This window comes from Delphinus delphis, chromosome 8 (genome assembly GCF_949987515.2).
Source record: "Delphinus delphis chromosome 8, mDelDel1.2, whole genome shotgun sequence".
NCBI lineage: Eukaryota > Metazoa > Chordata > Mammalia > Artiodactyla > Delphinidae > Delphinus > Delphinus delphis.
In genome coordinates this window covers 31377128-31403590 of record NC_082690.1, presented here as the reverse complement: position 1 = coordinate 31403590, position 26463 = coordinate 31377128, and the positions used below count along the sequence as shown (strand labels likewise).

Here is a 26463-nt window from a genome sequence, read left to right as displayed (position 1 = left end):
AGGTAAATCTAGAGAGTCATTTATACTTAACTTCGTTTTTTATTAATAATTTTGTATAAATTACTTAGAAAGTACACAGTAATAAGTTCATTTAAAATTCATTCTTATCTTTTAGTAAAAAAATTGTATGTTAAAATTCAATGACCCTATAAAATATAAGGACTGAGAAATAAGTTAGAAGGTCTAAATCAACTTAGTAAAAATACTGGTTATTTTGTACTGTTTAGAAAAGCTTATAGCTCAGTACTTCCTTAGTGACAATAGTTCTGTGATAATACGGCCATTGAATAACATTGACCTTTGCATGTGTTTGTTCGTGTATATGCACATATGTGTTTAGGTGGGCATTTGAGTTCATTTGAAAAATATAATCTGAAATACATAGAAGTACATACATTGAAAATCTACTGGACCTTGTAGGTACTATATTCTGTCTCACATTAGAGTGTCTTTTAGTGGATCTAAGCTTCAATTCCACATGTGATCTTTGTTAATAAATAGTAAAATTAAGAGAAGTGTTTGTGGTATGAACTGTGAATAATGAGCTCTCTTGGTTAGAACATGCTACTAACACGGCCAGAAACCTACATTTGATGTATCTGAGTATCAAGTCACAATGTTTTCTGCTAATTTCACACATTTTATTGCTCATCCTGTCGTCCTGGGTGTACTTCTCTAAACTGTTAAAATTATTTTGCTAGTTTTTTTTTCCTTGCCAATTATCATCACAAGGAAGCAAGCAATTTTGTCTAAATGTTATACCAGAATTGAATTCTGCAAGGCATGTATTCTCCAATTGCACCCAGAATGAAGTGAAACTTACACTCATATCACACCAAGGGAAAAGGCCAGCCTTTACAACATCCCCTCCACTATTCCTACCCCAAGCCATTTTTCATTAATCAAATAAAATATCCATTAATGATATTTTTCAAATCATAGCAATCATGTACAATGGAGGTACAAAAGCAGATAAAAAACTAAAACTATGTATGAATTTTTACACCACGTATTTCAAATTCAAGCTGGAGGGCATGGTTTAAGAATGTTTAAGTTCCTGTACTGGGGATGAGAAAATTCTTTATAGTATGGTTCTGGTCATACTGTTTTGGGGCTGGATTGGTAATTATAATACAAGTAATTAAATGGCTTTAACCCAGATTGACGTAGTATTTTTAATGCCAGTAGGAATCAAAGTGGTATGGTCAAATTCAATTCATATGATATTACTGGTAATTGGTTATAATTTTCATTTATTGAAAGCTTTAACTCTATCTATACATTAAAAAATACATCAGTTTTTTATTATATTAATGTAGAAGTTTAATGCACTTATTCGTCTAGTCCCTTGAGTCTGTTTGCTGAAGATAATTGTCCCAGAATCAGTTTTGAGTCTGGAGGAACAATTTATAAGCATGATTAAACTGTGGGGTACCTTTTAAATGTTCATGAATTTCCTAATGGGTTTTCAATTTTCAAATTGTAATCTACAGGATTCTGAAAATACAGAACAGAGGATTCAGTCTCTCATCAACTCATTAAAACATATGGTATATGAATATATATGCCGTTGCCTATTTAAGGTAAGAAACATTGTGTTTTTCACTTATAAAATATTCCTGAACCTTGATTTAATACAGTATTAGGTTAAATTATATTAAATTATACATAACTCTTTACATACTAAAAAGGTATTAAAATTGACATATCTGATATTTTCCCAGAATAAAACTCATTACTAACCAGAATGTCTTACAGCACTTGGGATGTCGTAGGGAGAAAAGTGACAAGTAAAGAAGGGAGAGCAAACCCTGGGTTAGCTGACTTAGCCCTGAACATGTCAGTAGCCACTGAAAGAAGGAACGAGGATGGATTATGTAGGTCATTTTCTAGCCGATGTTTCTCAATCTCAGTACCAGTGACATTTTGTGCCACATAGTTAATTGTTGTGGGGGGCTGTTTTGTGCATTTTAGGATATTTAGTGTCACCTCTGGCCTCTATCTTCTGGTGCCATTAGCCCTCCATTTCCCTGCTGTGACAATCAAAATCATCTCTTGACACTGCTGGATGTCCCCTGGGTTGGGGAACAAAATAATTGTCTATTCTTCGCATTATGAAGTAAACTAACACCTGATCCTGAGTTACGAAATAAATTTGTCATAAGTCTTCAAATTATAGGGGACCCAGAGGAATATACAGTGAAACATATTTTAGAAATTTCTTAATATTATAGAAAACACAGAGGGTTTTCACTTAGGACTTCTTTTTAATGTCAGTCCTTGGGTATAGCTTGAGATATGTTAAAAAAGCACTTTGTAAGGCAGTTAACTAAGTGAGAGGAATAGAGTTATTATGGTCCAATTATATAGGTTTCTTAGAAAATCTTGAAAAAGATATACTTAATATTGTTACTATAGAATAAGATAGTAATTTTTATGATTAGAGTGATTTTGTTGAAGATCTTTACTTCAGACAGAGAATAAACCCTTCAAAGTACCTTTCAGCACTTTGACAAGGGGTGTTATTGGAAATTCAAAGAATTATAGTTGAGGATTTCTGCAGAATTCCTTCTTTACTGAAAACTATGGATATATATTTTTCTTTTATAGGTCTTATAGTTTACTATAATTCTGAAAATCAGCTATTTGGCCTTCAATTTTAACTTGTGTAAAATGAGGAATTGTAAGCAAATAATTGTCAGTAGTTATGATCCTAGATATAAGGATGATATATCAGTAGTTTCATTTGTTATAGATTCATGATATCTTTAAACATTTTTATAATGCATTATCTCATATAAAACTTTGTAAAATTTGATTACCCAAAATTTTAAAATATTTTCAGAAAATGTTTCAAATTTAATGAGCTATATAGAAGAAAACTTTAAACATTCATTTCATCCTCTCCTCTAACTCTTAGTCCTTCATTAGAGTAAACCAGTTCAAGGTTTGATATGTTCCTTATAATCTGTTTCTTCTCTCTTCATATTCATATGTGCAAATATATAGATACAGTTTTAAAATTTTTCCTTACATTATAGTTTCTTCTGTAACAACTCTTTTGTGGCAATAGGTCCTGAAGATCTTTACATACGTATAAATATGTTAACCTTATTATTTTGAGTGGTTGTGTAGCATTCCATAATATAATTATATGCTAGTACTCTACTGGTGGATATTAGATTATTTCTATATTGTTTGTTGTTATGAATGACTGCAGTTCAGTGAACAACCTGTTCAGTTCCTTCACCTTTATGTACATGTACTAGTAAGTAAGCAGTGGCTTTCTTTTCTAGGAGTTTTATGCTTTCAAGTCTTGCATTCATGTCTTTTTTCCCCTCTTTTTTTATTGAAGTATAATTGATTTAGAATATTATATTAGTTTCAGGTGCACAGCATAGTGATTTGATATTTTTATACATTACATGATAAGTCTAGTAACCATCTGTCACCATACAAAGTTATTACAATATTATTGACTATATTCCCTATGCTGTACATTACACCCCCATAACCTATTTTATAACTGGAAGTTTGTACCTCTTAATCTTCCTCATCAATTTTGCTCATCTCCCAACTCTCTCTCCTCAGGCAACCACCAGTTTGTTCTCTGTATCTATGAATCTGTTTCTGTCTTGTTATGTTTGTTTTGTTTTTTAGATTCTACATAAAAGTAAAATCATATGGGGTATTTGTCTTTCTCTGTCTAATTTATTTCACTTAGCATAATACTCTCTAGGTCCGTCCATGTTGTCACAAATGGCAAGATTTCATTACTTTTTTATGGGCAAGTAATATTGCATTGTGTATACACACACACACACACACACACACACCCCACATCTTCTTTATCCATTCATCTTTGGATGGACACTTAGGATGCGTCCATATCTTGGCTATTGTAAATAATGCTGCAGTGAACATAGGGGAGCATACATCTTTTCAAATTAGTGTTTTTGTTCATTTCTTTTGAAAAATACCCCAAAAGTGCAATTGCTAGATCATATGGCAGTTCTATTTTTACGTTTTTTGAAGAACCTCCATACTGTTTTACATAGTGGCTGTACTAATTTACAATCCCACCAACAGCGCACAAGGGTTCCCTTTTCTCCACATCCTTGTTAACCCTTGTTATTTGTTGTCTTTTTGATTATAGCCATTCTGGACAGACGTGAGGTGATACCTCTTTGCAGTTTTAATTTGCATTTCCTTGATGATTAGTGATGTTTAACATCCTTTCATGTGTCTGTTGGTCATTTGTTTGTCTTCTTTGGAAAAATGTCTATTCACGTGATTTGTCCATTTTTAAATAACAATTTACAGTTGTTATGTCTGCTCGTTGGATTGATCCCTTTATCATTATGTAATGTCTTTTTATGTCTCTTGTTACAGTCTTTATTTTAAAGTCTGTTAAATTCTGTTTTAAAGAAAGCTCCGCTTTCTTTTCATTTTCATTTTCATGGAGTTGATTTTTCCATCCGCTCACTTTAGTCTGTGTTTGTCTTTAGTTCTTAAGTGAGTCTCTTATAGGCAGCATATATATGACTCTTGATTTTTTATTCATTCAGCCACTCTGTATCTTTTGATTGGAGCATTTAGTCTATTTACATTTAAAGTAATTATTGGTAGGTATGTACTTATTGACATTTTAATAATTGTTTTCTGGTTATTTTTATAGTTCATTTTTGTTTCTGTCATCTTATTTTGCCCTCTTCCCTTGTGATTTGATGACTGTATTTAATTTTATGTTTGGATTCTTTTTTTTTGTATGTATCTCTTATAGATTTTTAGTTTGTGGTTACCATGAGATTCATATATAAAAACCTATTTGTGTGTGTGTGTGTGTTAGTTTAAGGTTTAAGTTGATGCTCTCTTAAGTTTGAATGCATGCTAACAATCCTGTGTTTTTACTCACCTTCCCCCAATGTTTACTGTTTTTTGTTTGTTTGTTTGTTTACTGTTTTTGACATCATATTTTGTATCTTTTTGTTTTGTGTACCCTGCAATGTTTCTGCTGAAAAGTCAGCTCATTGTCTTATGAAAGTTCCCTTGTGTATAACTAATTGCTTTTCTCTTGCTGCTCTTAAGATTCTTTCTTTATCTTTAATTTTTACCACTTTTTAGTAATGTGTCTTTGTTTAGACCTCTTTGGTTTCATCTTGTTTGGGACTCTGTGATTTCTGGACTTGGATGTCTTTTTCCTTTTCAGGTTAGGGACATTATCAGCTATTATTTCTTCAAATAAGTTCTTTGCCTCTTTCTCTCTCTCTTCTGCTTGTGAGACCCCCTATAAAGTGAATGTTAGTATGCTTGATGTTGTCCTTGAGGTCTTTTAAACTATTCTAAAATTTTTAAATTCCTTTTTCTTTTCTTTCTCTTCAGCTTGGGTGATTTCCACTACTCTGTCTTCCAGTTTACTGATTCATTTCATTTTATTATCTAATCTGTTTTGATTGCTTTCTCGTATATTTTTTATGTCAGTTATTGTATTCTTCAGCTCTGTTTAGTTCATCTTTATATTTTTTCACTCTTTGTTAACTTTTTCTCTATGTCCATCCATTCATCTCCTGAGTTTGTTGAGCATCTTCATGATCATTAACTTGAACACTCTATTGGGTAGATTGCTTATCTCCACTTTACTTAGTTCTTCTTCTGGGGCTTTGTCTTTTTCCTTTGTTTCAAACATACTCCTCTGTCTCCTCATTTTGCTGAATTCTCTTTTTATTTCTATGAACTCTAAGTCAAGTATGTTTTCCAATCTTGGAGAATGGTTTATGTGGGAGATGTCTTATGGAGCTTAGCAGCATACCCCCTTCTGCTTACCAGAGCTATATGCTCTAAGGTTGCCCCCTATGTGGGCTGCATGGACCCTTCTATTATGGCGGGGCCAGGTACTGTGGTCATACTAGTCAGCAGCACTGGTCCCTGTTCTAGGTGGCTACCAGGCCCTACTTCATGTATTGACTGCCAGGCCCTGGTGTATGGGGCCATGTCCCAGCATGGCTGGTCACATAGCCTGAGGATCCTGGGGCTGGTGCTGGCCTGCTGATGGGCAGGACCAGGTTCTGGGCTGGCTGGCTGCAGGTCCTGGGGAGGCTGGAGCTCATGCCACCCCACTGGTGGGAGGGGCTGGGGCTGCAGGGCTTGGGGGCTGGGGAGGCTGGGGTTGATATCGATCTGCTGGTGTGCAGAGCTGGTTCCTGGATTGGCTGGCTGTGGGTCTGGAGTTTCTGGCTCTGGTGCTAGCCCACTGATGGGTGGGTAAGCCCCTGACATTAGTAGGCTGGAGGGAGGACTCCAAAATGGTGCTGCTAGACCAGTGTCCTGGTGGTTGAACCTTATCATTCAACCCTACCCTAACTCTTGGCTGTCTCTTAAACCTTTGTGATTGTTCAAGCAGCCTATTATATTCTTATTATCTCCCTGTAGCTTGAGGGTGTCTCATGACCTGTCAGCATCATATGGAGGAAGTTTATCAGTCAGCAGTAGATTCAGGATGCTTTGAAGCCAGATGCTCAGGGAGCAAATTTTAAAGTATGAAAATATATACAGTCCTATGGGACTGCAAGTATAATCCCCACTGGCCATTTGAGCCAGGTGATCTGGTGGTGTCTCCTGATTGGCAGTTGCATAAACGGAGGCTCTAGATACGTGTATAAGCTCTTTTCTAGGAGATACTGGCAAGCTATAGTAAGGCAGAAGGAGAGGGCAAAGACGGCATTCACTGACCTATGATCCCTGAGAGGAGTTCCATAGGCCCCTAGGTATGCGCCAAACCTGAAGCCTGCCTCTCAGGCCAAAGCTCCAGTACAAGCAAATAGGCTTCTTTCACAGAAAGATGTGGGGGTGTGTCATTATGTTGTCTGTGCAGAACCTTGGAGATAGTAGCCTGCCAAGAACTGTCTCTCCAATTGTTAGAGTCCCATGGGACCCAGGAATGCAAGCTCCCTTGGCCTCCAGAGCCATATGATCAAGGGATGGCCCCTTGGCTGTAGCTACAAAAATCAGGGCTCCACAAGTATATAAAGCTCACTTCTGAGAGATACTGGTGCCCTGGAGCATGGCAGAGAGAGAGTGAGAACATGTTGCCTGCTGGCTGTAGGGAGGCAGAGGGGGAACATAAAGATGGCACCCACCAGAAAAAGAAAAAAAAATAAGAAAGGTGGCACCCACTGGCTAGAGCAAGGCTGAGGGAGAGTGCAAATATGGTGCCTGATGCCTGGAGTGAGGCAGAGCATGTGCGGAAAGATGGCACCCACTAGAAAAGGAAAAAACAATGATGGCACCTGTTGGCTAGCAGACGGAGAGTGCAAAGATGGTGTCCGCTAGCCTATGTACCCAGAGAGTGTTCCAGCAAGTTCTTAGACATGTGTATTAGATTAGATGCCTGCCTCTCAGGCCAATGCTTTAATCTACCCAAGTGAAGCTCTTACACTTAAAGTCTGAGCTCCATCGGCTGCCCTGGGGCAGGTGAGTCCCAAAAAGCATAGGAGCCCTTTTTGAGCTGTTTCTCAGAAGAGTACACTCTTGTGGATATCGTTGTTGTGAGCCCAGTTGGTTTGCAAAGCTAGATATTTTGGGAGCTTGTTACTCAGGTGCAGGTCTTTAAAGTTGGGGTGCCTAGTATGGGGTCAAACCCTTCATTCCTCAAGCAGAGGTCTGGCTTTTGAGTTTCCTCCTAACTTTGGGTCACTGTTCCAGGGGTGGGTTTTATGGCAAGACTATCCCAGCCTCTCCCACCCGCTTTGATGTGGTTTTCTTCTCTTTTGCCCAGTGTGTGGTAATTGTTCAGCCAGCCTGTAGGTATTTCTCAGAGGAAATTGTTCCTTCTTTAGCTGTAGACTTGGTGTGTCTATAGGAGGAAGTGAGTTTGGGATCTTCCTGTGTCATTGTCTTGAACCAGAACTCTATATTTCTTAATGGAAGTATAATGGCTGATCCAAGGATATAAACTTATGAAATTTTTTTTGGCATTATCAAATTGCCTTCTAAAAGGTTTTTATTACCAGTTATTATTCCTACACACAGAGTAATTAAGGTATCTTCTTTGCATCCTTGTCAACTCTGGATTTTATCACTGTTTTTAATTTTGTAGTTTATAAATATCTTATTTTTCTTTTTTCTACTTACTTTTATTAAGGTTTTTTATTTTTACCTTCCCCCTTACTTGCCATATTTGTCTATTTGTCATATTTGTCTATTTTCTTTGCACTTTAAAGAATAAGTTTTGCTTTTAGAATAAGTCTATGTTAATTAATGTTTTAATATTTTCTTTTTTAATCATTGATTTATTTTTTGATCTCTATATTACTTAATTTGCATTGTTCATTTTTTATCTTAAACTGGAACTCCCTACCCAATAAATAATTGCCCATCCCTCATCCCCCCCATCCCCTGGGAACCACCATTCTGATTTCTGTCTCTATGAATCTGACTACTCTTGGTACCTCATATAAGTGGAGTCATATAAGTGTTTGTCCTCTGCTTATTCACTTAGCATAATGTTTTCAAAGTTCATGCATGTTGTCAATGTGTGATTTAAAGTGCCCATTCTGTCCCCCTTCCTCCCTGAAACTCTTTGCCCCCCTCCCGCCCCGCCAAGTTCAGGAATCCACAGTGCTCTCTTAGGAGTTGGCCCTTGTGTCTCTCTTCTCTCTTCATTCCTGTGGAGAAGGGCTTTTCCTAGAGACTCTGCCATCCTCATTCGCTTAGTGATTCATCTCAGAGCCAGAGACAAATGAAATGGAATTTCATTCCCAGCAAGGCTGGTCCTAAAGTCTGTGCTCATAAACTTGCTTTACAGTAATCTGTATACTTTGAATTTTTGTGCTCTGCCCACTCTGTTTCTCCCACCTATGCCAGAAGCATTGCTCCAGTGGACCAAGGGGCCCAAGCCTGAGGGACGGCCCCAGGATGTTCTGTGCCTGTGTGGTGGTTGGAGTGGTGACAGCAAGGGGGTACAGTTTAAACATGGAATTGCATTTTTATTACTTGATTGCTGCTGCTGCTGTTACCAAGGGAGTAAGGGGGCTCCTGGTACAGCTGCTTCTGACTGCAGTTCATGCTTTACTATCTATCCCTAGGAGGGAGTTTGAAACAATAAAAGGGCAGTTGAGGAGGTAGAGAGCGGCAGCACCTGTAGCACCCTGCCACCAGACTTAGCAAGTCTGAATGTAGCTTTAATCTTTTTTATTTTCTAGTGAATAAATTATATGTTCTTATTTTACTTTCAGTGATACATTATACTTACTGATGAGATTTAAATCCTTTTGTCATATTTTAATAATGTAATTAGAGAAGGATATGGTAAGCATTTCAGTACCAAGATGATTTAATGTACAGTATCAGTGAAGTTTAGTGAGCATTACTTCTTTTTCGCAGAAAAGTTTAAAAATATAATAAAGTAAATGTTTAAAGTGACTGATAATCCCAGAGGGTTACTTCTTTTATGTCACTTTACCTTTTAAAAGTATATTTAAGGTAGGCTAAAGCCAGCACTTTCCTGCACTAGGAGAGGGGTTGTAGGCTTACCATCCCAACATTTTAGTACCCAACTGGAATTTTTCATTGCCTATCTTGAGTAATACTTTTCTATTGTGAAAAGTTGAAATTATTTTTAAAAAATGCTATAGTTTAAAATTCTTAAGACTTTTTGTTTTCTTTTAACATCTTTATTGGAGTAGAATTGTTTTACAATGGTGTGTTAGTTTCTGTTTTATAACAAAATGAATCAGCTATACATATACATATATCCCCATATCTCCTCCTCTTGCATCTCCCTCTCACCCTCCCTATCCCCCACCCCAGGTGGTCACAAAGCACCGAGCTGATCTCCCTGTGCTATGTGGCTGCTTCCCACTACGTATCTGTTTCACATCTGGTAGTATATAAGAGTCCATGCCACTCTCTCACTTCATCCCAGCTTACGCTTCCCCTTGCCCGTGTCCTTAAGTCCATTCTCTATGCCTGCATCTTTATTTCTGTCCTGCCCCTAGGCTCTTCAGAAACATTTTTTTTTTTTTTAGATTCCATATATATGTGTTAGCATATGGTATTTGTTTTTCTCTGACTTACTTCACTCTATATGACAGATTCTAGGTCCATCCATCTCACTACAAGTAACTCAATTTCGTTTCTTTTTATGGCTAAGTAATATTCCATTGTCTATATGGCCACATCTTCATTATCCATGCATCTGTCTATGGACACATAGGCTGCTTCCATCTCCTGGCTATTGTAAATAGAGCTGCAACGAACATTGTGGTACATGACTCTTTTTTTTTTTTTTTTTTTTTTGTGAGGGAGAGAGAAAGTTTTATTGTCTAAAGCCACTAAGATTTAGGATTTGTTACAGCAGCTAACACTACTTGCCTTAACTAACAGAGATAATGTGTGTGTTTTTTTTTTTTACATCTTTATTGGAGTATAATTGCTTTAGAATGGTGTGTTAGTTTCTGCTTTATAACAAAGTGAATCAGTTATACATATGTTCCCATATCTCCTCCCTCTTGCGTCTCCCTCCCTCTCACCCTCCCTATCCCACCCCTCTAGGTGGCCACAAAGCACCGAGCTGAGCTGATCTCCCTGTGCTATGCGGCTGCTTCCCACTAGCTGTCTATTTTACGTTTGATAGCGTATATATGTCCATGCCACTCTCTCGCTTTGTCACAGCTTACCTTTCCCCCTTCCCATTTCCTCAAGTCCATTCTCTAGTAGGTCTGTGTCTTTATTCCTGTCTTACCCCTAGGTTCTTCATGACATTTTTTTTTTCTTAAATTCCATATATATGTGTTAGCATACGGTATTTCTCTTTCTCTTTCTGACTTACTTCACTCTGTATGACAGACTCTAGGTCCATCCACCTCATTAGAAATAGCTCAATTTTGTTTCTTTTTATGGCTGAGTAATAGTCCATTGTATATACGTGCCACATCTTCTTTATCCATTCATCCGATGATGGACGCTTAGGTTGTTTCCATCTCCAGGCTATTGTAAATAGAGCTGCAATGAACATTTTGGTACATGACTCTTATTGAATTATGGTTTTCTCAGGGTATATGCCCAGTAGTAGGATTGCTGGGTCATATGGTAGTTCTATTTGTAGTTTTTTAAGGAACCTCCATACTGTTCTCCATAGTGCCTGTACCAGTTCACATTCCCACCAGCAGTGCAAGAGTGTTCCTTTTCTCCACACCCTCTCCAGCATTTATTGCTTCTAGATTTTTTGATGATGGCCATTCTGACTGGTGTGAGATGATATCTCATTGTAGTTTTGATTTGCATTTCTCTAATGATTAATGATGTTGAGCATTCTTTCATGTGTTTGTTGGCAGTCTGTATATCTTCTTTGGAGAAATGTCTATTTAGGTCTTCTGACCATTTTTGGATTGTTTTTTTTTGTTTGTTTTTATATTAAGCTGCATGAGCTGCTTGTAAATTTTGGAGGTTAATCCTTTGTCAGTTGCTTCATTTGCAAATATTTTCTCCCATTCTGAGGGTTGTCTTTTCATCTTGTTTATGGTTTCCTTTGCTGTTACAAAAGCTTTTCAGGTTCATTAGGTCCGATTTGTTTATTTTTGTTTTTATTTCCATTTCTCTAGGAGGTGGGTCATAAAGGATCTTGCTGTGATTTATTTCATACAGTGTTCTGCCTAAGGTTTCCTCTAAGAGTTTTATAGTGTCTGGCCTTATATTTAGATCTCTAATCCATTTTGAGTTTATTTTTGTGTATGGTGTTAGGGAGTGTTCTAGTTTCATTCTTTTACATGTAGCTGTCCAGTTTTCCCAGCACCATGTATTGAAGAGGCTGTCTTTTCTCCATTGTATATTCTTACCTCCTTTATCAAAGATACGGTGACTATATGTGCGTGGGTTTATCTCTGGGCTTTCTATCCTGTTCCATTGATCTATATTTCTGTTTTTGTGCCAGTACCATACTGTCTTGATTGCTGTAGCTTTGTAGTATAGTCTAAAGACAGGGAGCCTGATTCCTCCAGCTTGGTTTTTCTTTCTCAAGATTGCTTCGGCTATTCGGGGTCTTTCGTGTTTCCATACAAATTGTGAAACCTTTTGTTCTAGTTCTGTGAATAATGCCATTGGTAGTTTGATAGGGATTGCATTGAATCTATAGATTGCTTTGGGTAGTAGAGTCATTTTCACAATATTGATTCTTCCAATCCAAGAACATGTTATATCTCTCCATCTGTTTGTATCATCTTTAATTTCTTTCATCAGTGTCTTATAATTTTCTGCATACAGGTCTTTTGTCTCCTTAGGTAGGTTTATTCCTAGGTATTTTATTTTTTCTGTTGCAGTGGCAAATGGGAGTGTTTTCTTGATTTCAGTTTCAGATTTTTCATCATTAGTGTATAGGAATACAAGAGATATCTGTGCATTAATTTTGTATCCTGCTACTTTGCTAAATTTGTTGATTAGCTCTAGTAGTTTTCTCGTAGCATCTTTAGAATTCTCTATATAGTATCATGTCATCTGCAAACATTGACAGTTTTACTTCTTCTTTTTTCCAAATTGGATTCATTTTATTTCTTTTTCTTCTCTGATCGCTGTGGCTAAAACTTCCAAAACTGTGTTGAATAATAGTGCTGAGAGTCGACAACCTTGTCTTGTTCCTGATCTTAGTGGTAATGGTTTCAGTTTTTCACCATTGAGAATGATGTTGGCTGTGGGTTTGTCATATATGGCCTTTATTATGTTGAGGTAAGTTCCCACTCTGCCTACTTTCTAGAGAGTTTTTATCGTAAATGGCTGTTGAATTTTGTTGAAAGCTTACTCTGCATCTATTGAGATGATCATATCGTTTTTTCTCCTTCAGTTTGTTAGTATGGTTTATCACATTGATTTGTGTATATTGAAGACTCCTTTCATTTCTGGGATAAACCCCACTTGATCATGGTGTATGATCCATTTAATGTGCTGTTGGATTCTGTTTGCTAATATTTTGTTGAGGATTTTTGCATCTATGTTCATTAGTGATATTGGCCTGTAGTTTTCTTTCTTTGTGACATCTTGGTCTAGTTTTGGTGTCAGGGTGATGGTGGCCTTGTAGAATGAGTTTGGGAGTGTTCCTCCATCTGCTATATTTTGGAGGAGTTTGAGAAGGATAGGTGTTAGCTCTTCTCTAAATGTTTGATAGAATTCGCCTGTGAAGCCATCTGGTCCTGGGCTTTTGTTTGCTGGAATATTCTTTTTCACAGTCTCAATTTCAGTGCTTGTGAATGGTCTGTTTATATTTTCTGTTTCTTCCTGGTTCAGTCTTGGAAGGTTGTGCTTTTCTAAGAATTTGTCCATTTCTTCCAGGTTTTCCATTATATTGGCGTATAGTTGCTTGTAGTAATCTGTCATGATCCTCTGTGTTTCTGCCGTGTCAGTTGTTACTTCTCCTTTTTCATGTCTAATTCTGTTGATTTGAGTCTACCCTCTTTTTTCTTGATGAGTCTGTCTAATGGTTTATCAATTTTGTTTATCTTCTCAAAGAGCATGCTTTTAGTGTTATTGATCTTTGCTATTGTTTCCTTTGTTTCTGTTTATTATTATTTCTGATCTGATCTTTATGATTTCTTTACTTCTGTGGAGTTTTTTTTTTCTTCTTTCTCTAATTGCTTTAGATGTAAGGTTATGTTGTTTATTTGAGATGTTTCTTGTTTCTTGAGGTAGGATTGTATTGCTATAATCTTCCCTCTTAGAACTGCTTTTGCTTCATCCCACAGGTTTTGGGTGGTTGTGCTTTCATTGTCATTTGTTTCTAGGTATTTTTTAAATTTCCTCTTTGATTTCTTTAGTGATCTCTTGGTTATTAAGTAGTGTATTGTTTAGCCTCCATGTGTTTGTATTTTTTACAGATTTTTTCTGTAATTGATATCTAGTCTCACAGCGTTGTGGTCAGAAAAGATACTTGATACTATTTCAATTTTCTTAAATTTATCAAGGCTTGATTTGTGACCCAAGATATCATCTATCTTGGAGAATGTTCCATGAGCACTTGAGAAGAAAGTGTATTCTGTTGTTTTAGATGGAATGTCCTATAAATACCAATTAAGTCCATCTTGTTTAGTGTATCATTTAAAGCTTTTGTTTCCTTATTTAATTTCATTTTGGATGATCTGTCCATTGGCGATAGCAGTGTGTTAAAGTCCCCTCCTCTGGGGATTTTCCCTTTTATAGCTGTTACCATTTGCCTCATGTATTGAGGTGCTCCTATGTTGGATGCATAAATATTTACAGTTGTTATATCTTTTTCTTAGATTGATCCCTTGATAATTATGTAGTGTCCTTCTTTGTCTCTTGTAATAGTCATTATTTTAAAGTCTATTTTATCTGATATGAGAATTGCTACTCCAGCTTTCTTTTGATTTGCATTTGCATGGAATATCTTTTTTCATCCCCTCACTTTCAGTATGTTTGTGTCCATAGGTCTGAAGTGGGTCTCTTGTAGACAGCACATATGCGGGTCTTGTTTTTGTTTCCATTCAGCCAGTCTGTGTCTTTTGGTTGGAGCATTTAATCCTTTTACATTTAAGGTAATTATTGATATGTATGTTCCTGTTACCATTTTCTTAATTGTTTTGGGTGTGCCATTGTAGTTCTTTTTCTTCTCTTGTATTCCCTGCCTAGAGAATTTCCTTTAGCATTTGTTTTAAAGCTGTTTTGGTGATGCTGTGTTCTCTTAGCTTTTGCTTGTCTGTAGAGGTTTTAATTTCTCCATCGAATCTGAATGAGATCCTTGCTGTGTAGAGTAGTCTCGTTTGTAAGTTCTTCCCTTTCATTGCTTTAAAAATGTCTTGCTACTCCCTTCTGACTTGCAGAGTTTTTGCTGAAGGATCAGCTGTTAACCTTATGGAGATTCCCTTGTATGTTATTTCTTGTTTTTCCCTTGCTGCTTTTAATATTTTTTCTTTGTGTTTAATTTTTGATAGTTTGATTAATATGTGTCTTGGTGTGTTTCTCCTTGTATTTTTCCTGTATGGGACTCTCTGTGCTTCCTGAACTTGACCTTTTCCTATCCCATATTAGGGAAATTTTCAACTATAATCACTTCAAATATTTTCTCAGTCCCTTTCTTTTTCTCTTTTTCTTCTTTGCGACCCCAGTAATTCAAATGCGGGTGCAATTAATATTGTCCTGTAGGTCTCTAAGACTGTCCTCAATTCTTTTCATTCTTTTTTCTTTATTCTGCTCTATGGTAGTTATTTCCACTATTTTATCTTCCAGGTCACTTATCCGTTCTTCTGCCTCAGTAATTCTGCTATTGATCTATTCTAGAGAATTTTTAATTTCATTTATTGTGTTGTTCATCATTGTTTGTTTGTTCTTTAGTTCTTCTAGGTCCTTGTTAAATGTTTCTTGTATTTTCTTCATTCTATTTCCAAGATTCTGGATCATCTTTACTATCATTACTCTGAATTCTTTTTCAGGCCTATTTCTTCTTCATCTGTTTGGTCTAGTGGGATTTTACCTTGCTCTTTCACCTGCTATGTGTTTCTCTGTCTTCGCATTTTGCTTAACTTACTGTGTTTGGGGTCTCCTTTTCGCAGGCTGCAGGTTCGTAGTTCCTGTTGTTTTTGGTGTCTTCCTCCAGTGGCTAAGGTTGGTTCAGTGGGTTGTGTAGGCTTCCTGGTGGAGGAGACTAGTGCCTCTGTTCGGTGGATGAGACTGGATCTTGTCTTTCTGCTGGGCAAAACCGCATCTGGTGGTGTGTTTTGGCATGTCTGTGACCTTTTTATGATTTTAGGCAGCTTTCTGCTAATGGGTGGGGTTGTATTCCTGTCTTGCTAGTTGTTTGGTGTAGGTGTCAAGCACTGTAGGTTGCTGGTCGTTGAGATGGTGATCTCTGGGAGAGCTTTTGCCGTTTGATATTACATGGAGCCAGGAGGTCTCTGGTAGACCAGTGTCTTGAACTCGGCTCTCCCACCTCAGAGGCACAGGCCTGACACCCGGCTGGAGCACCAATACCCTGTCAGTCACATGGCTCAGAAGAAAAGGGAGAAAGAAAGAAAGAAAGAAAGAAAATATAAAATAATAAAATAGCATAAAGTTATTAGAATAAAATATAATTATTAAAAAAGTTAAAAAGTTGTAAAAAAAAAAAAAGAGAGAAAAAAGGAAAAAAAGAAAGAAAGAAAGAAAGAAAAGAGCAACCAAACCAAAAACAATTCTACCAATCAGAACAAGTGCTAAAAGCTATGCTAAAAAATAAAAAAAAAATGGACAGACAGAACCCTAGGACAAATGGTAAAAGCAAAGCTATACAGGCAAAAGTCACACAAAGAAGCATGTACATATACACTCACAAAAAGAGGAAAAGGAAAAAAAAAAAAAAAAAATATATATATATATATATATATATATATATAAAGGAATAGAGCAACCAAATCAATAAACAAATCTACCAATGATAATAAACTCTAAATACTAAACAAATATAAAGCATGACGTTGCAACAGCCTGAGGCCCGCCGTTTGTTCTCCTGGGGATGTTGTCCCTGCATCACGTGACCCTGGCAGTGGTGGGCTGCACAGGCTCTGGGGAGGGGAGGTGTGGATAGTGACCTGTGCTTGCACACAGGTTTCTTGGTGGGTGCAGCAGCAGCGTTTGCATTTCATGCCTGTCTGTGGTGTCCACGCTGATAGCCGTGGCTTTTGCACATCTCTGGAGCTTGTTTAGGCGGTGCTCTGAATCCCTTCTCTTCACGCACCCCGAAACAATGGTCTCTTGCCTCTTAGGCAGGTCCATACTTTTTCTTGGACACCCTCCTGGCTAGCTGTAGTGCACTAGCCCCATTCAGGCTGTGTTCACGCAGCCAACCCCAGTCCTCTCCCTGGGATCTGACCTCCGAAGCCCGAGCCTCAGCTCCCAGCCCCGACCCGTCCCAGCGGGTGAGCAGACAAACCTCTCAGCCTGGTGAGTTCTGGTCGGCACCGATCCCCTGTGCGGGAATCTTTCCGCTTTGCCCTCTGCACCCTTATTGCTGCATGGCTCCAAAGCTTCCCCACCAGCACCCCCCCCCCCCGTCTCTGCCAGTGAAGGGGCTTTGTAGTGTGTGGAAACTTTTCCTCCTTCACAGCTCCTTCCCAGAGGTGCAGGTCCTGTCCCTATTGTTTTTGTCTCTGTTTTTTTTTTTTTTTTTTCTTTTGCCTTACGCAGGTACATGGGGAGTTTTTTGACTTTTGGGAAGTCTGAGGTCTTCTGCCAGCATTCAGTAGGTGTTCTGTAGGAGTTGTTCCACATATAGTTTTATTTCTGATGTATTTGTGTGGAGGAAGGTGATTTCCACATCTTACTCCTCTGCCATCTTGAAGGTCTCTTAAGACATGTTTTTAATTGATAATGGAATATCTGTTTTGTAAAATTTGTATTTCTATAGGAGTGATATTAAATCTATTCATCTTGAATTCAGCATTCCATAGAGTTTCAGTGGTGAATAAAAATTCAGAAAGCACATTAATTGTAAAACTGAGGTGCATTTCTCAAGATTTAGCACTCTAACCTTACTTAGGATGGAACCAATTTTATATTTTAGTGAAAGGTTTTCGGTTATTAGCAGTCAGCGTTACGTTAAACTGACTGCCAGAGCTTCTCTAATGCTGGTTTTGCTGTTGTGTTAGTGAGAGCAGTATGACAACAATAGACTCTTGAAATAGAGAGAGAATTATTAGTATTCACATCACATTGAACTGAAAGCATCTTGACCTGGAACAGAAAAATGATTGACTTGTTTTATATCAGAAAATTTAGACTTTTAATGAACTAAACCAAATGGGGAAAATTGTCTAGTACTTTCAGTTTAGATTATTAGCTATATCATTCTTTTTATTCATGAGTTCAAAAGTGTTTATTTCAGTAACGTAAGTACCTTAGACAATGATAGGATAAGTAGCACATTTGGTTTCCCCAAACTTATGATGATTATAGTAAACCTATGTACAAGTTAGTACCTTTACATATCATTTCTTCATCACAGTTTATTGTTTCAAATAGATACAAAATAATGGAATTTGTTAGCGTATTAAATAATTTCCAACTATATTGGGCGAGTACAGAAACGGGTTAAAGAAAATGTTGTGAGACCATATGATTCTTATTGTTTCCCCTTATGGAAGTATTGTCTAAAAGATTTGAAATGGTATAGGAAGAATGTCTGGTTATGTATAAATAGAAGTTTTTCATGCAAAGTCCTTCTAAGCTTTATGCCTATGCAGCTCACCTTGCCTCTTTCTTCAAATGAATTTGCTAGTTGATTGATTAAAATTCAGATGAATATTATGTTTTACAAATAAAATAATTATAGCATCTCATGATTGTATTTATCTTACATCTCATTTAATTTGAATTATGGTATTTTTCCTATCAAAATGTGTTTTCTTATAATAAAAACATGGAAGTTCTCTGGTTGGGTGTTTAGAAATTTTATAAACTGTGGTTATTAAAATGAATCTTGGTAATTTAGATAATTTTCTTCTGCTTTGATAACTTTGAAACTTTTAGTATTGTATCTAACCCTTTAGAGTTTCTGGAAGTATAGGTAAATGTGCATGGAATTCTTTTTTAAAATGTATGATTTAGCTTCAAGCACAAGTGTGAGTGCCTAAGTTCTATCCTATATCAACTTCTTTGAGATTAAAACAAGATTTTTCTTCATATGGTAACATCTACTTAGACTTTTCATTAAACATATTTGAAAGCAATGAATATTATAGGGTAGAAAAAATGAATGAATTATAGTTTCTACTGCTTCTTAGTCTCTGAGATTTGTGGGATTTATGGAATATTTTTGAAATAAATTTCCTTTCCAATATTACGTACTATATCTTTTTACTGTAAAGCAGATAGTTACTATCTGTCGCCTTTTAAGACTTACAGTGTTCTAGGCACTAAGTGCTTTAACACATTGTTAATTAATTCCCACAACAATTCTATTATATAAAGGAAGAAGCCGAGATTTAGAGCTTTAACCTTTCTCTAGGTTACTCAGATGTAGTGGGTGTTGGAGCTAGAATTCAAACCCATTTTGCATGATGCCAAATACGTCTTGGTAATAGAATGTGGTTAAAACAAACCATTACGTTTGGAAATGTGAACTTCTTATCAGGTATAAAGTTGACTTTAAGATTCTCTCATATTGTATTAATCCTTCTCTAATAGTCTCACTCTTTTTGAATTTTTACTAGAGTATGATGTGTGTGTGATGGCATGGTATGGAATATGTGGCTGACATATACCATCCAGTGGTCTACTGTCTCTTACTGTTTTTCTTCATTCAGCTAGTTAATTATGTAGATAATCAGCTGAAATTTTGTTTATTATGTTCTCTTGATATTAAATTATTTTGTAACAGAACCCAAGCATACTGAAATAAATTGAACTTAAAACACCCAAATTTTCCAACTCATAAGCTCGGAAGATCAAGGATATTATAGGTCCAAAATGTTTTCTAAACTCTGGTTATTGACAGGTTTTTTTTGAAACAAATATTCAGATAATCCTTAAGCTTAATTAGTTCATTCTTGATTTTACCTCAGGGTAATTGGGAATGTGTCCTCTGTCTCTCAGTAAACTATAATTTTATGTTTATTCTTGAATTATCATTGTTCCTCATTATAAAATCATTGTTAAATTCTTATGGCTAAAGGAATTCATTGGTACAGCTAGGCAACCGGACAGCTACCATAAACAGCTTTCTTCTGCCATCTCCCAGTTGGAAAATCATAGAAGATGATCCTGGTTTGCCTGGCTTAGGTCATATGGCATCCCTTGTACCATTATCTGTGGCACGATATATTGAGATTGGGCCAACTTGATTATAGGCTTATCCCTAAGGTCAGGATGTCTTCTGTGACTAGAAAACAAAGAAAAGGATGACCACCATTACCCATTTATTGACTACATAATATGTGCCTATTTTTTGCCAACATTTTAGAGCTTGGCTCAGTAATAATCAATAAAATAGTTCATTGACTCCAGTGGATAATCTGGGGCTCAGAGAGTTGTAGAGCCTTCTCTTCTCTCCACTAACACTAGAGACTACATTACTCTTCCTTAGTGCAAAGAAAGAAATGGCTAAATAAATGTATAAAATGTATTAAAAGTGTGCATTATATGTGTGTAAAAAAGAATTAACTGTATTATTAAGTGATAAAGCCTTCAAAGTAATACATTTATTGTCTTGTTTATCTTAATCATTATTTCTTTACCTTAGCTGAGGGATGCTATTATAATCATTTACAATATTTGTTAGTGTGTAAAATAAGCAACTTACTGCCTTATACAGCTAGCTACTGTTCAATCCCAAACCTGAATTCCTTTTTTTAATATTCTCTTTTTTTATATTTACTTATTTATTTTTTGGATGCGTTGGGTCTTAATTGTGGCATGCAGGATCTTTCATTGTGGAGAGTGGGCTCTTCAGTGCAGTGCACAGGCTTCTCTCTAGTTGTGATGCACGGGCTCCAGAGTATGTGGGCTCAGTAGTTGTGGCACGCGGGCTTAGTTGCCTCGCGGCATGTGGGATCTTAGTTCCCTGACCAGGGACTGAACCGGTGTCCAGTGCATTGCAAGACAGATTCTTAACCATTGGACCACCAACAAAGTCTCCAGCCAAACCTGAATTCTAACCTTCTAATTCCAAAGAATATTACACATCTCTCCCAATGATATGCCTTGCTTTTTATATATTTTAAGCCACATGGTAGCTATTTTATATACACTGTAGTTGGTTGTAACTGTTTTTCTCATACCTGAGTGATGGCCATCTGCTGCCAGTTTTTATGCTTTATTTTCAGTCATTGACTATGTTGTAGTTGTGAACATATGTTTGTTTTTTAGTTATTCGCTTAATACATATTTTTTTTTTTTTTTTTTGGTGGTACGTGGGCCCCTCTCACTGTTGTGGCCTCTCCCGTTGCGGAGCACACGCTCTGTTCGCGCAGGCTCAGCGGCCATGGCTCACAGGCCCAGCCGCTCCACGGCATGTGGGATCTTCCCGGACGGGGGCACGAAGCCGTGTCCCCTGCATCGGCAGGCGGACTCTCAACTACTGCGCCACCAGGGAAGCCCCCAATATATACTTTTATAAAATAAATTATTATTTTGTATTGTATTATTCAAGACACTGGATTTTTCCAACAGAGGGGTGGTTTTCTTGCAGGCAAAGAGATCACTTGCTGGTAGTATTTACAGGAGGATCTTTTTTTGTTGAGCATATCTTTTGCATATATTGTATTGTAATATCCTTATATTTATCTGTAGGTTTATAAGCATGCACAGATATAATATTATACGAATAAAGTATTATTTACAATATGGGAAAAGCTAAATAAAGTTTGAATTAGAACTTGGTAGGAAAGATGGTGCTTGAGCAGATGGTTTTGTTAGTAAACTGGTTGCTGTTTTTTTTTTTTTTACGGAAATGATATAAGCTTATTTTAGAAAGTTTGCAAAATACACCTAAGAAAAAATAATGAAATAAAAATAACCTGTAATCTCAAAAATAAATCACTGATAAAAATTTTGATATCTATTTCTAATTTCTTTTGCAGATATATATCCATATCTGTTTATATAAACATATTTGTTTAAATAAACAATATGAGCTATGCTATACACTTTGATTTGACTGTTATTCATGATAGACTTTTGAACATTTATTTCAGTTTTCCCTCCATTATAAAAAGCCTTGCGGGACTTCCCTGCTGGTCCAGTGGTTAAGGCTCTATGCTCCCAATGTAGGGGGCCTGGGTTTGATCCCTGGGCAGGGAACTAGATCCTACATGCATGCCGCAACTAAGAGTTCACATGCCGCAACTAAGAGTCCTCATGCCACAACCAAAGACCCCGCATGATGCAACGAAGATCTCGCATGCTACGCTGAAGATCCCACGTGCCACAGTGAAGATCCCATGTGCTGTGACTAAGACCTGGCACAGCCAAATAAATAAATAAACATTTTAAAAACCTTGCAATGAATATGCTTATTTCTTCTCTAGGAGTACATTTTTGATCCCCTGCATAAATTTCTAGAAGTGAAGTTTCTTGATTTAGGGGCATACAGAGTATTCAGGAGAATATAACATACTGACAAATCGAAGATTACTAATCCAAAAGGTTGATCTGGTTAGTAATGACTAATCTAAACCTCACAATCATATTTCAGTTAGTTAAATCTGTTTTTTTTTAATGAGATGTACATACTGATTAATCCTTAGCACTATCTCTAAAAGTGTTAGCACTCTCTCTGTACTCTCATCCCCAGCTTAGAAGAGTTGTCATATGTAGATGATAAAAGTAGATTATTAGATGACAGAATACAGATTTTGTGAACCAAAATTTAAGGACTATGCTTTTCCAAAAACACAAATTTAGAAAAAGCAAGATAACATCTGTTATTCTTTTCAGGCTGATCAGTTGATGTTCGCTTTGCATTTCGTTCGAGGCATGCATCCTGAACTTTTTCAAGAAAATGTAAGTGGAAGGAAAGGAGAAAATTATTTAAAAAGTTGCATAGAAATCTGGTAATGGGCGGACTTATGGTTAGATTAGAAGTTACTTAAGGCTAGAAATTACATGTCAATCTATTTTTTACTTAGTTAGAAGTTTAGTGTAAGATGCTGATTTACAGTTCTACTCTCGTTTGGGTGAGCCCAGTATTCTGAAGCAATGGTAAGGCAGGGAAAGAACTCTAACTTACCATGCTACCTAGATTTTTCTGAACACAAGTCCACTTTTCCAGGGCACCAGAAGAGTCAGCCTTCTTATTCCCCTCGTCTAAGCAGTGGAACTGATGAATATAAAAAAGTTAAACAATATGGGTATGCCACTACATTATTTATTACCTCCACTGACTTGCTCAGAGTCAGCAGATGAAGCAAGAGGGTGGGCAGTTCTCAGAAGCCTTCTTTGAGCCTGTAGGTTTATGTTAATATTTTAATGTATAATTTATCTTTTTTTTGTCTGTGACTTCATTTCTGGTCTACCATGTAACCCCCTCTCAAACTTGAAAAGAATTTCCTTCAAGATAGAACTAAGTAATCCATCTCTGACCTGCTTCTAATATTAAAAAAATTATTTGTAAATGATTTTTCTCATTATTATGCCATTATCATTAAAGTGAGCATTCAGTAGCCAGGGTGGCAGCAAATAGTATATATGGACAGTGCACTTTGACCTAGTAACCTTTAACTCTCTATGGTCAGATTGTAACTATGCTCTGGGTTCCCCTCATTTGAATAGTTAAAAGAAGGCATACCATTCCATGTGACTGTTTTCTCTTTTTCTCTAACTCCACATGCTCTGGCTGACTTGTATAGTTTCTTCCAAATTTAACTTGACTCTTTTTATTTACACTATTTACTTTGATGCCTTTCCCTCCTCCTGTATGTTTTTCACCATGCTCAGTATGTTCTGCTGTATAAGACTTAATTTTCCCTAGTTTTCCCTCCTGGAGTATAAATAAATTATCATTGGGAAGGAGAACAGTTTTATTTGACTTGCATAAAGTAGTACTGATAATTTGTATTTTATTTATTTGTGACTGTATAACTTCAGTAGGAAGAATGAGTGGTCAGAGTGGGTGGAGGCAGGAAGTATGTTGCTTTGGTAATTTTTCCATATGGCTCTCAAATTTTAATATGTCCTGGCTTTATTTGCTGGCCAATGTGTAACAAATAATATGGTAGTGCCCATAATTATCTGAATGGGTAACCCAGAGTGAAGACATAGATTTTCTAAGAGCTCTAGATTCTGTAACACTTGATCAATTTTGATTCCATGGGTTTTTTAAAAAAAAAGGAGTAATGGCAGTCTTCTCCCAATATGTTGGAAAAGATAAGTTAATGGTAGTACTTTTCTCTATTTTTCCCAATATACACAATTTTTAAACTTTGTATGCATCTTACTGCTTATCTATTAGTGAGGAGTAGTATATAATAGGAAAAATTAAAGGTAGTGACAAATGCTAATTGAATAAGACATTTAAATTTTTAGATGTTGAGACTCACATGTATAATGTAGTTCTATTTTTTTTCCCTATTTTTCCCAATATACACAATTTTTAAACTTTGTATGCACCTTACTGCTTATCTATTAGTGAGGAGTAGTATATAATAGGAAAAATAAAAGGTAGTGACAAATGCTAATTGAATAAGACATTTAAATTTTTAGATGTTGAGACTCACATGTATAATGTAGTTCTATTTTTTTTTTTTTTTTTTTTTTTTGCGGTACGCGGGCCTCTCACTGTTGTGGCCTCTCACATTGCGGAGCACAGGCTCCGGATGCGCAGGCTCAGTGGCCACGGCTCACGGGCCCAGCCGCTCCACGGCATGTGGAATCTTCCTGGACTGGGGAATGAACCCGTGTCCCCTGCATCAGCAGGCGGACTCTCAACCACTGCGCCACCAGGGAAGCCCTGTAGTTCTATTTTTGTCTTAAAATTATTCTAGTAGATTTTGTTTTAATGTTTTATGTTGGTATGGTACATGAACTCATTCTTATGTTAATGTCGTAGAGTGGGAAGGTATGAAAGGAGTTTTATTTTTTTCCATGTTTTTAGAAAGCTAAATTGTAAGCTGTCTTATGGGGAAATTTAAAAAGATTTGTTAAATGATTAGAATATTTTTTGTGTTTCTCATATTTTTATTTAATAGGAATGGGATACATTTACAGGTGTGGTTGTTGGAGACATGTTGCGGAAAGCTGTAAGTTAGAATAACAAAATTATTATTTCACTCTTAGTGAAAATAACTCTGGCTTTGATTTCATGAAATATAATTTGCTTGAGAGAAGTTTTAAATTACTGTTGAAATTATATTTTAATTAGAGGACTATATCTTTGCCTCTATTGCCCTAATAGAAAATGGACCTATATGTGTTTTTTTGTCCTTGAGGACATGTATTATTCTGAGAATATTAATTAAATATAAGAAATTAATATGGTTTCTTTTTTTCAGTGTATATATATTTGGTTCCAAGAACACTTTTGTAATTTGAAGAAGATCAAACCTCGTAACATAACTAGGAAAATTTTCTTATATAAGTAAAGTTAAAAATTACTTCATTTAACTTTTGACAACTTTATTCAAATTTAGCTTTTTCTCTAGTAATTTTCTATTTAAACATGTAATGGATAATATTATTCTTCAAAGCAACCTATCCAAACTGTAATGCGAAACCTAGATTATATCTGACATGCAAAATATAATTAAAAATAATATAATTCTATGGAAGTTTCTTATTACATTTGAGTTTTTCTGAAGTTTTACAAAAGATTAAGCCCTATGAAAATGAATGCAACATTTGTCTAAATGTTTACCAGTACCTGACGTTATGTAGAATTTTACCATATTGACTTGTAAAATAGATAAAAATTAAAGAATACATAGAATGAGTTTTTTTCAAAATAGTGTTCATAAAATTAGCTGGTCAATTTTTAATTTTTTTGAAGTCTGAGTTTTACCAGATATACTAAAGAAAATAATTGCTCTTATTAAAAAGGACTCTCAACAAAGAATACGTGATCAACTTCCGTCTTGGATTGATCAGGAAAGAAGCTGGGCAGTGGCAACATTAAAGGTATTCCTCTTCTACTATGAGAGATTTTTTTTTTTTAGTATTTGAGTTATTTCTGTTTATATTTTTATGTGCTACTTATTCATACTCAGTGTTGATATTTTTGTGAAAATGATGTAAAATCCCTGGGTAAAAGAATATCCAAGAATTATTCTGATTAGTCCTTTAAACAATTTTAATAGAATGCAAAAAATCAATAATTATGAAAAATAGTGAGAATTTGAATAGATTTCTGGATTATTGGGCAGGACCTCTGAACTATTTCATGAACTCCTAATGGCAAACTTAATAATAATCAACATGATACAGTTAAAATTGTTTGAACAATTGATCTACTGAGAGGTTACACTTGGAAAAGAATCTTAACTGTGTTAACCTAAAAATTATAATGATGGGGCTTCCCTGGTGGCGCAGTGGTTGAGAGTCTGCCTGCCGATGCAGGGGACACGGGTTCGTGCCCCGGTCTGGGAAGATCCCACATGCCGTGGAGCGGCTGGGTCCATGAGCCATGGCCGCTGAGCCTGTGTGTCTGGAGCCTGTGCTCCGCAACAGGAGAGGCCACAACAGTGAGAGGCCCACATACCGGGAAAAAAAAAAAAAAAAAATTATAATGATGCTTTTTTTCACATACTAATTTCTTGTTAAGTAAAGAAATGCAAAACATTTAGGAAAGGGGGGCTTTCCTATTCAGAGAAAGTTTATAATATACATTAGTGTTTTATTATCATTTTAGTTTATAAAACGTTTTCAAATGAATTATCTTATTCAATTATCACACAAACCTTAAGAGGGAGGTATTATTAACTTTCTTTTTACAGATGAGAAATAAGAATCAGTGCAGCGAGTTGCAAAATGCATGAACCTATTTTCTTTTCAATTTCATAC

The 26463-nt window shown here is 36.3% G+C and overlaps 1 protein-coding gene across 1 annotated transcript in view; it reads left to right on the top strand.

Annotated features, from left to right (window-relative positions):
- The window catches only part of DYNC2H1 (dynein cytoplasmic 2 heavy chain 1), a 366248-nt gene that overhangs the window by 178542 nt on the left and 161243 nt on the right, over positions 1 to 26463 (top strand). The window contains exons 70-73 of the mRNA XM_060018033.1: positions 1494 to 1583; positions 22408 to 22473; positions 24657 to 24707; positions 25504 to 25581. Of these exons, the coding sequence (XP_059874016.1) occupies positions 1494 to 1583; positions 22408 to 22473; positions 24657 to 24707; positions 25504 to 25581 (285 nt within the window). The remainder of the gene's footprint in view (positions 1 to 1493; positions 1584 to 22407; positions 22474 to 24656; positions 24708 to 25503; positions 25582 to 26463) is intronic.